Source organism: Choloepus didactylus, chromosome 18, assembly GCF_015220235.1.
Source record: "Choloepus didactylus isolate mChoDid1 chromosome 18, mChoDid1.pri, whole genome shotgun sequence".
NCBI classification, from domain to species: Eukaryota; Metazoa; Chordata; class Mammalia; order Pilosa; family Megalonychidae; genus Choloepus; species Choloepus didactylus.
The window spans coordinates 2688112-2702340 of record NC_051324.1 but is presented as its reverse complement, the minus strand read 5'-3'; the positions used below and the strand labels follow the sequence as shown (position 1 = coordinate 2702340).

Sequence of the window (14229 nt, the reverse complement as noted above, 5' to 3'; positions counted from 1 at the left end):
GCAACCTTTTATTTTTTTCTTAAGTTAACTATCATTGGAATTAAATCCCATCTGTACAAAAACTGCTCTTCATGTGTCAGGGCGACACCTATGTATCTAAACAATATTTTTAAAAGGCGGATGGGAAGGGCACATTGAAAAATGAGAGTGGGTGCTCCGGGGAGGGGAGGGGAGTGGGGATGAAAGGAAAGGTCGATGGAATAAAAGGTCCCAAGAGAGGAGCTCTGTACGCACTGAAGGGGAAAATCATACCCTCAGTTCACTCAGTGCCCCACCCTCAAATTTCTACAGGCATTTGCATGAATTTTTACACTATCTAAAATTAATCAAATGCTAAAAAGGGATTTAGGATCACGCAGGTCCCCCCTTCATGAATATCATGAACTGAAAATAGTATTCCCGTAGCACTGTGTACTGTGTGCGACTTCCCTCCCACCGTGGACGGGCCAAGCAAGACGAGAGGGAGGGAGGTGGGCCCTGGAGCATCACCCGGGCAGGTGACAGCCGAGGAGTCGGAGCCCTCGCTCCCGGATGGGTGCCAGCAGGTCCGTAGGCAACAACGTCCACTGCAACACTTTGATGACAGCAAAAAATTGGAAACAACTAAATGTTCATCAACAGAAGCTGGATAAACTGTGGTACCTTCATAAAATGGAACACTACAGTAATAAAAGCTAATGAATTACAGATGGACACAATTATTTCAATGACTATGAGGAACACAACTTTAAATGAAAAAAAAGCAAATTAAAAAAACATGTTTCCGTTTACACAAAATTCAAGAACATGCAATTTAAATAATATATTGCTTCTATTGTTTGGGGAAGCAAGTCGAGGTAGTAAAACTATAAAGAAAAGCAAGAGAAGACAAATATAAAATTCAGGATGGAGGTTCCCTTGGGGCTGGGGCTGTGACTGGAGAGGGGCTAACAGGAAATTTCAAAGGTAATAATAACCGTGGTGATGAATGCACAAGAACGTGATGATATGTGAGCCACTGACCATGTACTCTGGATGGACTGTATGGTGTGTGAATATATCTCAATTAAAATTGGATTAAAAACAAACAAAAATAATAATAATAATCTTTTCTTTAACTGGGAGGTGAGTTTCCAGGTGGGTGTCTGCTGTATTGTTATTTTTTATACCTTATATATGTTTTATTATTCTTTTATATCTATCCAATATTAAACATATTTTAAAATGATTTTTAAAAGAGGAATAGGATGATTCTAAACCTCACCAGTATGAATTAAGGTAGAAAGATTTTAAGAAAAACAGCTCATACTTGAATTTAAGTTTTTGTTGTATAATTTAATGACTTTTTCCTTGCATCTGGTGGATGTGTAAGCTCAAGTCCGTGAGTTTCTGTAGTTAGAGCTGCCGTTAGCTAAACATTGTGGTGACTTTGTGCTTATTAGACATGGCCTTATTTATTCCTCAGAACAGAATTCCTGTGTCTGAAAAATCAGAGAAGAGTGAAACAAAGGTCTGGGAAAGAGTTTCTTCATAAATGGATGACCAAGACACTCATTTGCTATGAAGGGTATAATATGGTGTATTAATATACATATGGCCTTTTTGTATTTTGTATGCATTTCTGGCATAAAGGAAGGAATAATTTCAGAATAGCATATTTCTGATCCTTAAAACTTGTTTTGAATATTTAAATCTGTTGCACACAAACCCGACTGGTGTAATACCTGAGGCTTTAAACGAAACCTCAGTGAGAAATGACTTCTCTCTGGACCCGAGTACAAGCTGCACCCAAAGATATAACGAGAAGCACCTATGAATCTTGTAGACAACTGTATAAAAATGTAGCTTATGAGGGGTGATAATGTGATTGGGAAAGCCATAGACACTCCCCATTGTCTAGTTTATGGATGGATGAGTAGAAAAATGGGGGAAGGGAAAAAAAACATGGCACTCAGTGTTTTTTACTTTAATTGTCCTTTTTCATTTTAATTTCTATTCTTATTATTTTTATGTGTGGTAATGAAAATGTCAAAAATTAATTTTCATGATGAATGTATAACTACATAATGATACTGTAAATGAATGTACTCTTTGTTTTGTATGACTGCATGGTATGTGAATATATCTCAAAAAAAAGGAATAAAAAAAGATATAACGAGAACCGTTCAGAGCATTCATAAATCCTTTTTTAATACTTAGATTGGTAGTTGTGTGTTTATTTACTCCTAAAGTAGCCTATTTCGTATATTCATCTGTCCACCCGCTCATAAGTGTTTATGAGCAATGCACTGTATGCAGCACAATGCAAGGGGCTGAGAAAGATGCCAAATTTAAGATGAAGTATTCACAGTCCAGTAAATTACAGCCCAAAAAGGGACAAAGGCAGACATATGTCGCATCAGTTAGCAAAGCTGCAAAGCAGTACAGGAGTTAAACCCCCACACGAGTGTACGAACCAAATCAGGGAAGGGAACATCAGGGCTCCCAGGGTGTTTTAGCTAAAACCTCACGGTGGGTTGGCCCTTCAACGAGACATAGCATTCAGAAGTGTGAGAGGACAAAGGAAAGGCTACTCAGCTCAAACCCTGGAAGTGGCAGAGATGCTCGTGCACATTCGGAAGACAGGGAGCCAGGCCCAGGTGGAGTGAAGGGCTGGGACACTCCGCCAGGTAACCTGGGGTGGGGCTGGGGTGGGGAGCCTCCAGGAGACCAGGGAAGGGATTGGGACCCCAGGGCGGATAACAGAGTCACGGGAGGTTTCTCAGAGGGTCTGCAGCAGGGTGTGCTCGTGCTCTAGAAGACTAGACCAACACGGAGAAGCAGGGGTGAGACCAGAGAGAGAGGAGGGGGATGCAGGAGGCGGGCAGTGGCCTGGGTGGCCAGAGAATTGAAAAGGGAGGAGCTGGCAGGGGTGTGAGAGCAAAGCTGGGCTTCCGGTGCCCACCATGCCCACCCCGATCTACACCCCCCCTCCCGTGCCACGCTGCACATCTCTGCTAAAGGCCTCCTCAAACATTGCTGACAGAATATGACTCCTGGTGATGAATGTGGACCTGGCATCGTGGGACTGAGAGTATCTTCTTGAGCAAAAGGGAGGTGCAAAATGAGACGAAATAGTTTCAGTGGCTGAGAGATTTCAAATGGAGTCGAGAGGTCACTCTGGTGGACATTCTTATGCACTATATAGATAACACCTCTTAGGCTTTAATGTATTGGAATAGCTAGAAGTAAATGCCTGAAACTACCAAACTCCAACCCAGCAGCCTGGACTCCTGAAGACAATTATATAATAATGTAGATTACAAGGGGTGACAGTGTGATTGTGAAGACCTTGTGGATCACACCCCCTTTATCTAGTGTATGGATGAGTAGAAAAATGGGGATAAAAACTAAAGGACAAATGGGGTGGGATGGGGGGATGATTTGGGTGTTCTTTTTTTCACTTTTATTTTTTATTCTTGTTCTGGTTCTTTCTGATGTAAGGAAAATGTTCAGAGATAGACTGTGGTGATGAACGCATAACTATGTTATCATACTGTGGACAGTGGATTGTTTACCATGGATGATTGTACGGTGTGTGAATGTATTTCAATAAAACTGAATTTAATTAAAAAAAACACTGCTGACAGACACCCCTCCGACCCTTCTGATATGCCACCGTGTTCTGCTTAATCCTCCTTAAAGCACAGGTCAGATCCTGCTGCACCACTAATAAAAAAACAAAAAAAAACTAAGGGGTTCCCTGCAACTTCAACAAAGTAAGTATAAACCTCTTACCCTGCATTTCAGGCCACCCACACGATGGCTCCGATCTGCCTTTCCCACTGTAATATCCTAACCATCCACCCAGCTACCCAACAAATATCAAGAGCCTCCTACATGCAAGCCAGGTCCCCGCCCTCACAGAGCCCACAGCCCAGGCTGGTCAAACGGAGATGCCCACGGCTGCCCGGATGCTCACGGTGACACCATCAGGCCCCAGCTGGAGTGCCATGTCCTCCCACTAGCCTCCCGGAGCCAACCAAGAGCCCCCAAGCACGTGGCTCATGTTTCCTTTTCATTTATTTCCTATTCATTTCCTTTTCTTTCACTTTGCATGATTCTGCTGTCTAGGGGCCTCCTTTCAGGCTCGTTGAAGGCAGGTACCGTGTTGTAATCTTTCCCATTTGGGACGTATTTCTAGAAGTAAACTGACCACAGAGGATAAAGCAGAAGAAAGAATCAAGAGGAGCAGCCCAATGCTTTTTCTGATCTCTCACGGTTTTCACGGTACCTGAGTTTGCTCAGTGGTTTCAGGCCCCCGGTGGAATTGCTCAGTAGCCTCGTGCTCCCGAAGCCCAGCGAAGGGGGTCTGCCCAGCGACTCAAGTGAGGGGCTCTTACGGAGGTAAGGGTCTGGCTTCAGGCCCTCGGCTCTTCCCTTGAGAAGATCTGTGTGAACAAAAGGCATAATCACCTATTCCTGAAGAAGAGAAATCAGGCCTCAAAAATGTTCGCCTCTACAGTTTCTGGATTAAGTAAAAACAACGCAAACAGGGACACGGTGCTTCCTAGAGAGGATTCTCCGGGCAGGACCGGGCACCTCAGTTACGGGCCTAGTGCCAAGGGAGCCCCTTGTCCAAAAATCACGACGGATTTCAAGAAGGCGACAGCAAGGCGCTGAGCCAAGGGCGGGGACCCTCCCGGAGCACCCAGCACCCGGGTGAAGCGTTTTGTTTCCATCCACAGGCCTCTGAGAGAGAACTGGCCGGAAGGTGTCTGACGTCAACACCAGGTCACAGCAGGCAGCAAAGAGCCGGGAACCAAGCACGACAACTATTCTACAAGAGAAAAAGCCATTCTGGTCACCTGTTCTGGCTCATTAAAAACAAAGGAGGCGGGGCAAGATGGCAGACTGGTGAGCTGTATGTTTTAGTTACTCCTCCAGGAAAGTAGGTAAAAAGCCAGGAACTGCGTGGACTGGACACCACAGAGCAATCTGTCTTTGGGCATACTTCATACAACACTCATGAAAACGTGGAACTGCTGAGATCAGCGAAATCTGTAAGTTTTTGCGGCCAGGGGACCCGCGCCCCTCCCTGCCAGGCTCAGTCCCGGGGGAGGAGGGGCTGTCAGCTCCAGGAAGGAGAAGGGAGAATTGCAGTGGCTGCTCTCATCGGAAACTCATTCTACTGATTCAAACTCCAACCATAGATAGACTGAGGCCAGACACCAGAGACTCTGAGAGCAGCCAGCCCAGCAGAGAGGAGACGGGCATAGAAGGAAAACAACACGAGAAGCTCCAAAGTAAAAGCAGAGGATTTTTGGAGTTCTGGTGAACACAGAAAGGGGAAGGGCGGAGATCAGGCCTTGAGGCGCATATGCAAATCCCGAAGCAAGGCTGATCTCTCTGCCCAGGGCACCTTTCCTTAATGGCCCTGGTTGCTTTGTCTATTAGCATTTCAATAACCCATTAGATCTCTGAGGAGGGCCGTTTTTTTTTTGTTTGTTTGTTTGTTTTTTTTGTTTTTTTTGTTTTTTTTTTAAATCCTTTTTGCTTTTTCTAAAACAATTACTCTAAGAAGCTCAATACAGAAAGCTTCAAAGAATTGAAATTTGGGCACGTCAAGTCAAGAGCAGAACTAAGAGAGCTCTGAGACAAAAGGCAATAATCCAGTGGCTGAGAAAATTCACTAAACAACACAACTTCCCAAGAAAAGGGGGGTGTCCGCTCACAGCCACCATCCTGGTGGACAGGAAACACTCCTGCCCATCGCCAGCCCCATAGCCCAGAGCTGCCGCAGACAACCCAGTGTGACGGAAAGTGCTTCAAATAACAGGCACACACCACAAAACTGGGCGTGGACATTAGCCTTCCCTGCAACCTCAGCTGAATGTCCCAGAGCTGGGAAGGGGGAGCAGTGTGAATTAACAGAGCCCCATTCAGCCATCATTTGAGCAGACTGGGAGCCTCCCAACACAGCCCAGCAGCCCAGAACTGCCCTGGGGGGACGGCACTCACCTGTGACATAGCACAGTCATCCCTCAACAGAGGACCCGGGGTGCACAGCCTGGAAGAGGGGCCCACTTGCAAGTCTCAGGAGCCATACGCCAATACCAAAGACTTGTGGGTCAGTGGCAGAGACAAACTGTGGCAGGACTGAACTGAAGGATTAGACTATTGCAGTAGCTTTAAAACTCTAGGATCATCAGGGAGATTTGATTGTTAGGGCCACCCCCCCTCCCCAACTGCCCAGAAACACGCCCCACATACAGGGCAGGCAACACCAACTACACACGCAAGCTTGGGACACCAATTGGGCCCCACAAGACTCACTCCCCCACTCACCAAAAAGGCTAAGCAGGGGAGATCTGGCTTGTGGAGAACAGGTGGCTCGTGGACGCCACCTGCTGGTTAGTTAGAGAAAGTGTACTCCACGAAGCTGTAGATCTGATAAATTAGAGATAAGGACTTCAACTGGTCTACAAACCCTAAAAGAACCCTATCAAGGGCAGCAAATGCCACGAGGCCAAAAACAACAGAAAATTATAAAGCATATGAAAAAACCAGATGATATGGATAACCCAAGCCCAAGCACCCAAATCAAAAGACCAGAAGAGACACACCTAGAGCAGCTACTCAAAGAACTAAAGATGAACAATGAGACCCTAGTACGGGATATGAAGGAAATCAAGAAGACCCTAGAAGAGCATAAAGAAGACATTGCAAGACTAAATAAAAAAATGGATGATCTTATGGAAATTAAAGAAACTGTTGACCAAATTAAAAAGATTCTGGACACTCATAGTACAAGACTAGAGGAAGTTGAACAACGAATCAGTGACCTGGAAGATGACAGAATGGAAAATGAAAGCATAAAAGAAAGAATGGGGAAAAAAATTGAAAAACTCGAAATGGACCTCAGGGATATGATAGATAATATGAAACGTCCGAATACAAGACTCATTGGTGTCCCAGAAGGGGAAGAAAAGGGTAAAGGTCTAGGAAGAGTATTCAAAGAAATTGTTGGGGAAAACTTCCCAAATCTTCTAAACAACATAAATACACAAATCATAAATGCTCAGCGAACTCCAAATAGAATAAATCCAAAAAAACCCACTCCGAGACATATACTGATCACACTGTCAAACATAGAAGAGAAGGAGCAAGTTCTGAAAGCAGCAAGAGAAAAGCAATTCACCACATACAAAGGAAACAGCATAAGACTAAGTAGTGACTACTCAGCAGCCACCATGGAGGCGAGAAGGCAATGGCACGATATATTTAAAACTCTGAGAGAGAGGAATTTCCAGCCAAGAATACTTTATCCAGCAAAGCTCTCCTTCAAATTTGAGGGAGAGCTTAAATTTTTCACAGACAAAGAAATGCTGAGAGAATTTGCTAACAAGAGACCTGCCCTACTGGAGATACTAAAGGGAGCCCTACAGACAGAGAAACAAAGACAGGACAGAGAGACTTGGAGAAAGGTTCAGTACTAAAGAGATTCGGTATGGGTACAATAAAGGATATTAATAGAGAGAGGGAAAAATATGGCAAACATAATCCAAAGGATAAGATGGCCGATTCAAGAAATGCCTTCACGGTTTTAACGTTGAATGTAAATGGATTAAACTCCCCAATTAAAAGATATAGATTCGCAGAATGGATCAAAAAAAATGAACCATCAATATGTTGCATACAAGAGACTCATCTTAGACACAGGGACACAAAGAAATTGAAAGTGAAAGGATGGAAAAAAATATTTCATGCAAGCTACAGCCAAAAGAAAGCAGGTGTAGCAATATTAATCTCAGATAAAATAGACTTCAAATGCAGGGATGTTTTGAGAGACAAAGAAGGCCACTACATACTAATAAAAGGGGCAATTCAGCAAGAAGAAATAACAATCGTAAATGTCTATGCACCCAATCAAGGTGCCACAAAATACATGAGAGAAACATTGGCAAAACTATAGGAAGCAATTGATGTTTCCACAATAATTGTGGGAGACTTCAACACATCACTCTCTCCTATAGATAGATCAACCAGACAGAAGACCAATAAGGAAATTGAAAACCTAAACAATCTGATAAATGAATTAGATTTAACAGACATCTACAGGACATTACATCCCAAATCACCAGGATACACATACTTTTCTAGTGCTCACGGAACTTTCTCCAGAATAGATCATATGCTGGGACATAAAACAAGCCTCAATAAATTTAAAAAGATTGAAATTATTCAAAGCACATTCTCTGACCACAATGGAATACAATTAGAAGTCAATAACCATCAGAGACTTAGAAAATTCACAAATACCTGGAGGTTAAACAACACACTCCTAAACAATCAGTGGGTTAAAGAAGAAATAGCAAGAGAAATTGCTAAATATATAGAGACGAATGAAAATGAGAACACAACATACCAAAACCTATGGGATGCAGCAAAAGCAGTGCTAAGGGGGAAATTTATAGCACTAAACGCATATATTAAAAAGGAAGAAAGAGCCAAAATCAAAGAACTAATGGATCAACTGAAGAAGCTAGAAAATGAACAGCAAACCAATCCTAAACCAAGTAGAAGAAAAGAAATCACAAGGATTAAAGCAGAAATAAATGACATAGAGAACAAAAAAACAATAGAAAGGATAAATATCACCAAAAGTTGGTTCTTTGAGAAGATCAACAAGATTGACAAGCCCCTAGCTAGACTGACAAAATCAAAAAGAGACAAGACCCATATAAACAAAATAATGAATGAAAAAGGTGACATAACTGCAGATCCTGAAGAAATTAAAAAAATTATAAGAGGATATTATGAACAACTGTATGGCAACAAACTGGATAATGTAGAAGAAATGGACAATTTCCTGGAAACATATGAACAACCTAGACTGACCAGAGAAGAAATAGAAGACCTCAACCAACCCATCACAAGCAAAGAGATCCAATCAGTCATCAAAAATCTTCCCACAAATAAATGCCCAGGGCCAGATGGCTTCACAGGGGAATTCTACCAAACTTTCCAGAAAGAACTGACACCAATCTTACTCAAACTCTTTCAAAACATTGAAAAAAATGGAACACTACCTAACTCATTTTATGAAGCTAACATCAATCTAATACCAAAACCAGGCAAAGATGCTACAAAAAAGGAAAACTATCGGCCAATCTCCCTAATGAATATAGATGCAAAAATCCTCAACAAAATACTTGCAAATCGAATCCAAAGACACATTAAAAAAATCATACACCATGACCAAGTGGGGTTCATTCCAGGCATGCAAGGATGGTTCAACATCAGAAAAACAATCAATGTATTACAACACATTAAAAACTCGAAAGGGAAAAATCAATTGATCATCTCAATAGATGCTGAAAAAGCATTTGACAAAATCCAACATCCGTTTTTGATAAAAACACTTCAAAAGGTAGGAATTGAAGGAAACTTCCTCAACATGATAAAGAGCATATATGAAAAACCCACAGCCAGCATAGTACTCAATGGTGAGAGACTGAAAGCCTTCCCTCTAAGATCAGGAACAAGACAAGGATGCCCGCTGTCACCACTGTTATTCAACATTGTGCTGGAAGTGCTAGCCAGGGCAATCCGGCAAGACAAAGAAATAAAAGGCATCCAAATTGGAAAAGAAGAAGTAAAACTGTCATTGTTTGCAGATGATATGATCTTATATCTAGAAAACCCTGAGAAATCAACGATACACCTACTAGAGCTAATAAACAAATTTAGCAAAGTAGCGGGATACAAGATTAATGCACATAAGTCAGTAATGTTTCTATATGCTAGAAATGAACAAACTGAAGAGACACTCAAGAAAAAGATACCATTTTCAATAGCAACTAAAAAAATCAAGTACCTAGGAATCAACTTAACCAAAGATGTAAAAGACCTATACAAAGAAAACTACATAACTCTACTAAAAGAAATAGAAGGGGACCTTAAAAGATGGAAAAATATTCCATGTTCATGGATAGGAAGGCTAAATGTCATTAAGATGTCAATTCTACCCAAACTCATCTACAGATTCAATGCAATCCCAATCAAAATTCCAACAACCTACTTTGCAGACTTGGAAAAGCTAGTTATCAAATTTATTTGGAAAGGGAAGATGCCTCGAATTGCTAAAGACACTCTAAAAAAGAAAAACGAAGTGGGAGGACTTACACTCCCTGACTTTGAAGCTTATTATAAAGCCACAGTTGCCAAGACAGCATGGTACTGGCACAAAGATAGACATATAGATCAATGGAATCGAATTGAGAATTCAGAGATAGACCCTCAGATCTATGGCCGACTGATCTTTGATAAGGCCCCCAAAGTCACCGAACTGAGCCATAATGGTCTTTTCAACAAATGGGGCTGGGAGAGTTGGATATCCATATCCAAAAGAATGAAAGAGGACCCCTACCTCACCCCCTACACAAAAATTAACTCAAAATGGACCAAAGATCTCAATATAAAAGAAAGTACCATAAAACTCCTAGAAGATAATGTAGGAAAACATCTTCAAGACCTTGTATTAGGAGGCCACTTCCTAGACTTTACACCCAAAGCACAAGCAACAAAAGAGAAAATAGATAAATGGGAACTCCTCAAGCTTAGAAGTTTCTGCACCTCAAAGGAATTTCTCAAAAAGGTAAAGAGGCAGCCAACTCAATGGGAAAAAATTTTTGGAAACCATGTATCTGACAAAAGACTGATATCTTGCATATACAAAGAAATCCTACAACTCAATGACAATAGTACAGACAGCCCAATTATAAAATGGGCAAAAGATATGAAAAGACAGTTCTCTGAAGAGGAAATACAAATGACCAAGAAACACATGAAAAAATGTTCAGCTTCACTAGCTATTAGAGAGATGCAAATTAAGACCACAATGAGATACCATCTAACACCGGTTAGAATGGCTGCCATTAAACAAACAGGAAACTACAAATGCTGGAGGGGATGTGGAGAAATTGGAACTCTTATTCATTGTTGGTGGGACTGTATAATGGTTCAGCCACTCTGGAAGTCAGTCTGGCAGTTCCTTAGAAAACTAGATATAGAGCTACCATTCGATCCAGCGATTGCACTCCTCGGTATATACCCGGAAGATCGGAAAGCAGTGACACGAACAGATATCTGCACGCCAATGTTCATAGCAGCATTATTCACAATTGCCAAGAGATGGAAACAACCCAAATGTCCTTCAACAGATGAGTGGATAAATAAAATGTGGTATATACACACGATGGAATACTACGCGGCAGTAAGAAGGAACGATCTGGTGAAACATATGACAACATGGATGAACCTTGAAGACATAATGCTGAGCGAAATAAGCCAGGCACAAAAAGAGAAATATTATATGCTACCACTAATGTGAACTTTGAAAAATGTAAAACAAATGGTTTATAATGTAGAATGTAGGGGAACTAGCAGTAGAGAGCAATTAAGGAAGGGGGAACAATAATCCAGGAAGAACAGATAAGCTATTTAACGTTCTGGGGATGCCCAGAAATGACTATGGTCTGTTAATTTCTGATGGTTGTAGTAGGAACAAGTTCACTGAAATGTTGCTATATTATGTAACTTTCTTGGGGTAAAGTAGGAACATGTTGGAAGTTAAGCAGTTATCTTAGGTTAGTTGTCTTTTTCTTACTCCCTTGCTATGGTCTCTTTGAAATGCTCTTTTATTGTATGTTTGTTTTCTTTTTAACTTTTTTTTTCATACAGGTGATTTGAAAAAAGAAGGGAAAGTTAAAAAAAAAAAAAAGAAAAAGAAAAAAGACAAACAAGGGGAAAAAAAAAAAAAAAAAAAAAAAAAAGATGTAGTGCCCCCTTGAGGAGCCTGTGGAGAATGCAGGGGTATTCGCCTACCCCACCTCCATGGTTGCTAACATGACCACAGACATAGGGGACTGATGGTTTGATGGGTTGAGCCCTCTACCATAAGTTTTACCCTTGGGAAGACGGTTGCTGCAAAGGAGAGGCTAGGCCTCCCTGTATTTGTGCCTAAGAGTCTCCTCCTGAATGCCTCTTTGTTGCTCAGATGTGGCCCTCTCTCTCTGGCTAAGCCAACTTGAAAGGTGAAATCACTGCCCTCCCCCCTACGTGGGATCAGACACCCAGGGAAGTGAATCTCCCTGGCAACGTGGAATATGACTCCCAGGGAGGAATGTAGACCTGGCACCGTGGGACGGAGAACATCTTCTTGACCAAAAGGGGGATGTGAAAGGAAATGAAATAAGCTTCAGTGGCAGAGAGATTCCAAAAGGAGCCGAGAGGTCACTCTGGTGGGCACTCTTATACACACTTTAGACAACCCTTTTTAGGTTCTAAAGAATTGGGGTAGCTGGTGGTGGATACCTGAAACTATCAAACTACAACCCAGAACCCATGAATCTCGAAGACAGTTGTATAAAAATGTAGCTTATGAGGGGTGACAATGGGATTGGGAAAGCCATAAGGACCAAACACCACTTTGTCTAGTTTATGGATGGATGTGTAGAAAAGTAGGGGAAGGAAACAAACAGACAAAGGTACCCAGTGTTCTTTTTTACTTCAATTGCTCTTTTTCACTCCAATTATTATTCTTGTTATTTTTGTGTGTGTGCTAATGAAGGTGTCAGGGATTGATTTAGGTGATGAATGTACAACTATGTAATGGTACTGTAAACAATCGAAAGTACAATTTGTTTTGTATGACTGCGTGGTATGTGAATATATCTCAATAAAATGATGATTAAAAAAAAAAAAAAAAAAAAAAAAAAAACAAAGGAAAAATCACTCCTTTAGGCCCCCTCCGGCTATCAGATTAGTCTGCGTCAACACTGGTCACGAAGGAGACCGACTCCCCCGGTGAGGTTCCTTAAAGGGTCACAAAGGTACAGAGTGGGAGAAAAGTGTAGAGAGGGTCTGGTTTGTATTTACGAGGAAACTGGACCCCCAGGGATTTAAGTGATGGTCGAGGAGGTGGAACCCACCATCTCCCACTACAACAGAAACAGTCGGGAAGGAAAACAATATTTCTATAGCTAACAGCCATCAATTATGGGTGGTAAAGCTGGGAGTGAGACTAATTAGCTCCGAAGAGCAGAGGAAAAACAAGGGTTTACATCTCTAAAGAAAACTACAAAAACAGCCCATTAATCCCTGTTTCTGTGGCTTCGGGCGAACTTAGGCTAGCCTGGGAGCAAGCCATTTTCTCCGTGCAATCCTTCTTTATTATAGTAAATAGAATCACCCCGCCGACAGGTATCTGGCGGGACAGAGAGCTATTTACTTCAGGGCAATGGCTGTTTGGTCTCCACTTGGGCATTTATCTTGTCAATTACAAGAAGGGTTTCTATACACAGAAGGGAGCGCTGAGCTGGTGGAGCTGAGAGGAGAGGACACAGATGTGACCGTCAAAAGCTCACGTAAGCACGCGGCCCTGTGCGGGAACCAGGCTCTTCCCCTCTGCACCCTCCAGAAGGAGCCCGCAGGACTTCGGGACCACGCTCTGGCCTCCGTCCCCTGCTCTGGGCTGCTGGGCCTCAAACCTGCTCATTTCTCTGTCTCCATTTATCCCCATTTTCTCTCGCTCACCTGACCTTCGACGGCCCAGTGCTCTTTGGTCATCACTTCCTTCTTCCTGGAGGTCACTACTATGACTTAAAGTCCGATAGAAACCCCCATCGCTCCTTTACGAAGCTGCTGGTCACAGCAGTCGCCCAGGTCACCACCAAAAGGGAGGATGGCAGTGTGGGAAGAACCAGGAAAAATCCTGCCCTGGTTTCAGATCGCCCCCAAATCGGTACAGCCTCAGTAAGTCCCTCAATCTAGGGCTTGAATCTCTCAAATGTGAAATGCAGGAAATGCACTGAGTCCTCCATGTCAGTGTTTTAATTCTAAAATCCTGCAACTCCATGACAAAAAGAAAACAAGATTCAGAAGGAAAAAATGTCGGAAGGTGAAAGAGACTTTACAATTGAAGGGCAAAGCTGACGTCACAGAAATAGCAATTGTTAAGAATAAACCTGGGTGTGTTTGGCCGTGACCCAAAAGAAGTCCGGTTTGAATTTCTTATTTTTATTCAAACCATGTCACAGAAATTCTGTTTTATACTTAGAAACAAAGTACTAAGTTTTTGGCTTCCTAATCTTCCTACAGGCACCAGTAAAATCCTTCATTTAGTATTCCACTGTCTCCTTGTGACAGCGACCGAGGCGTTGCGTGAATAAAGTGCTAAGGCCTGAATTCTGGTGACCTCAGCACTCG

At 42.3% G+C, this 14229-nt stretch overlaps 1 protein-coding gene across 5 annotated transcripts in view; it reads right to left on the bottom strand.

Moving 5' to 3' along the window:
• SPECC1 (sperm antigen with calponin homology and coiled-coil domains 1) overlaps nt 1-14229 on the bottom strand; it is a 293600-nt gene that overhangs the window by 69198 nt on the left and 210173 nt on the right. For all 5 annotated transcript variants that reach the window (XM_037810359.1, XM_037810363.1, XM_037810360.1 and 2 more), the window contains one exon: nt 4253-4409. In XM_037810359.1, the coding sequence (XP_037666287.1) occupies nt 4253-4409 (157 nt within the window). The remainder of the gene's footprint in view (nt 1-4252; nt 4410-14229) is intronic.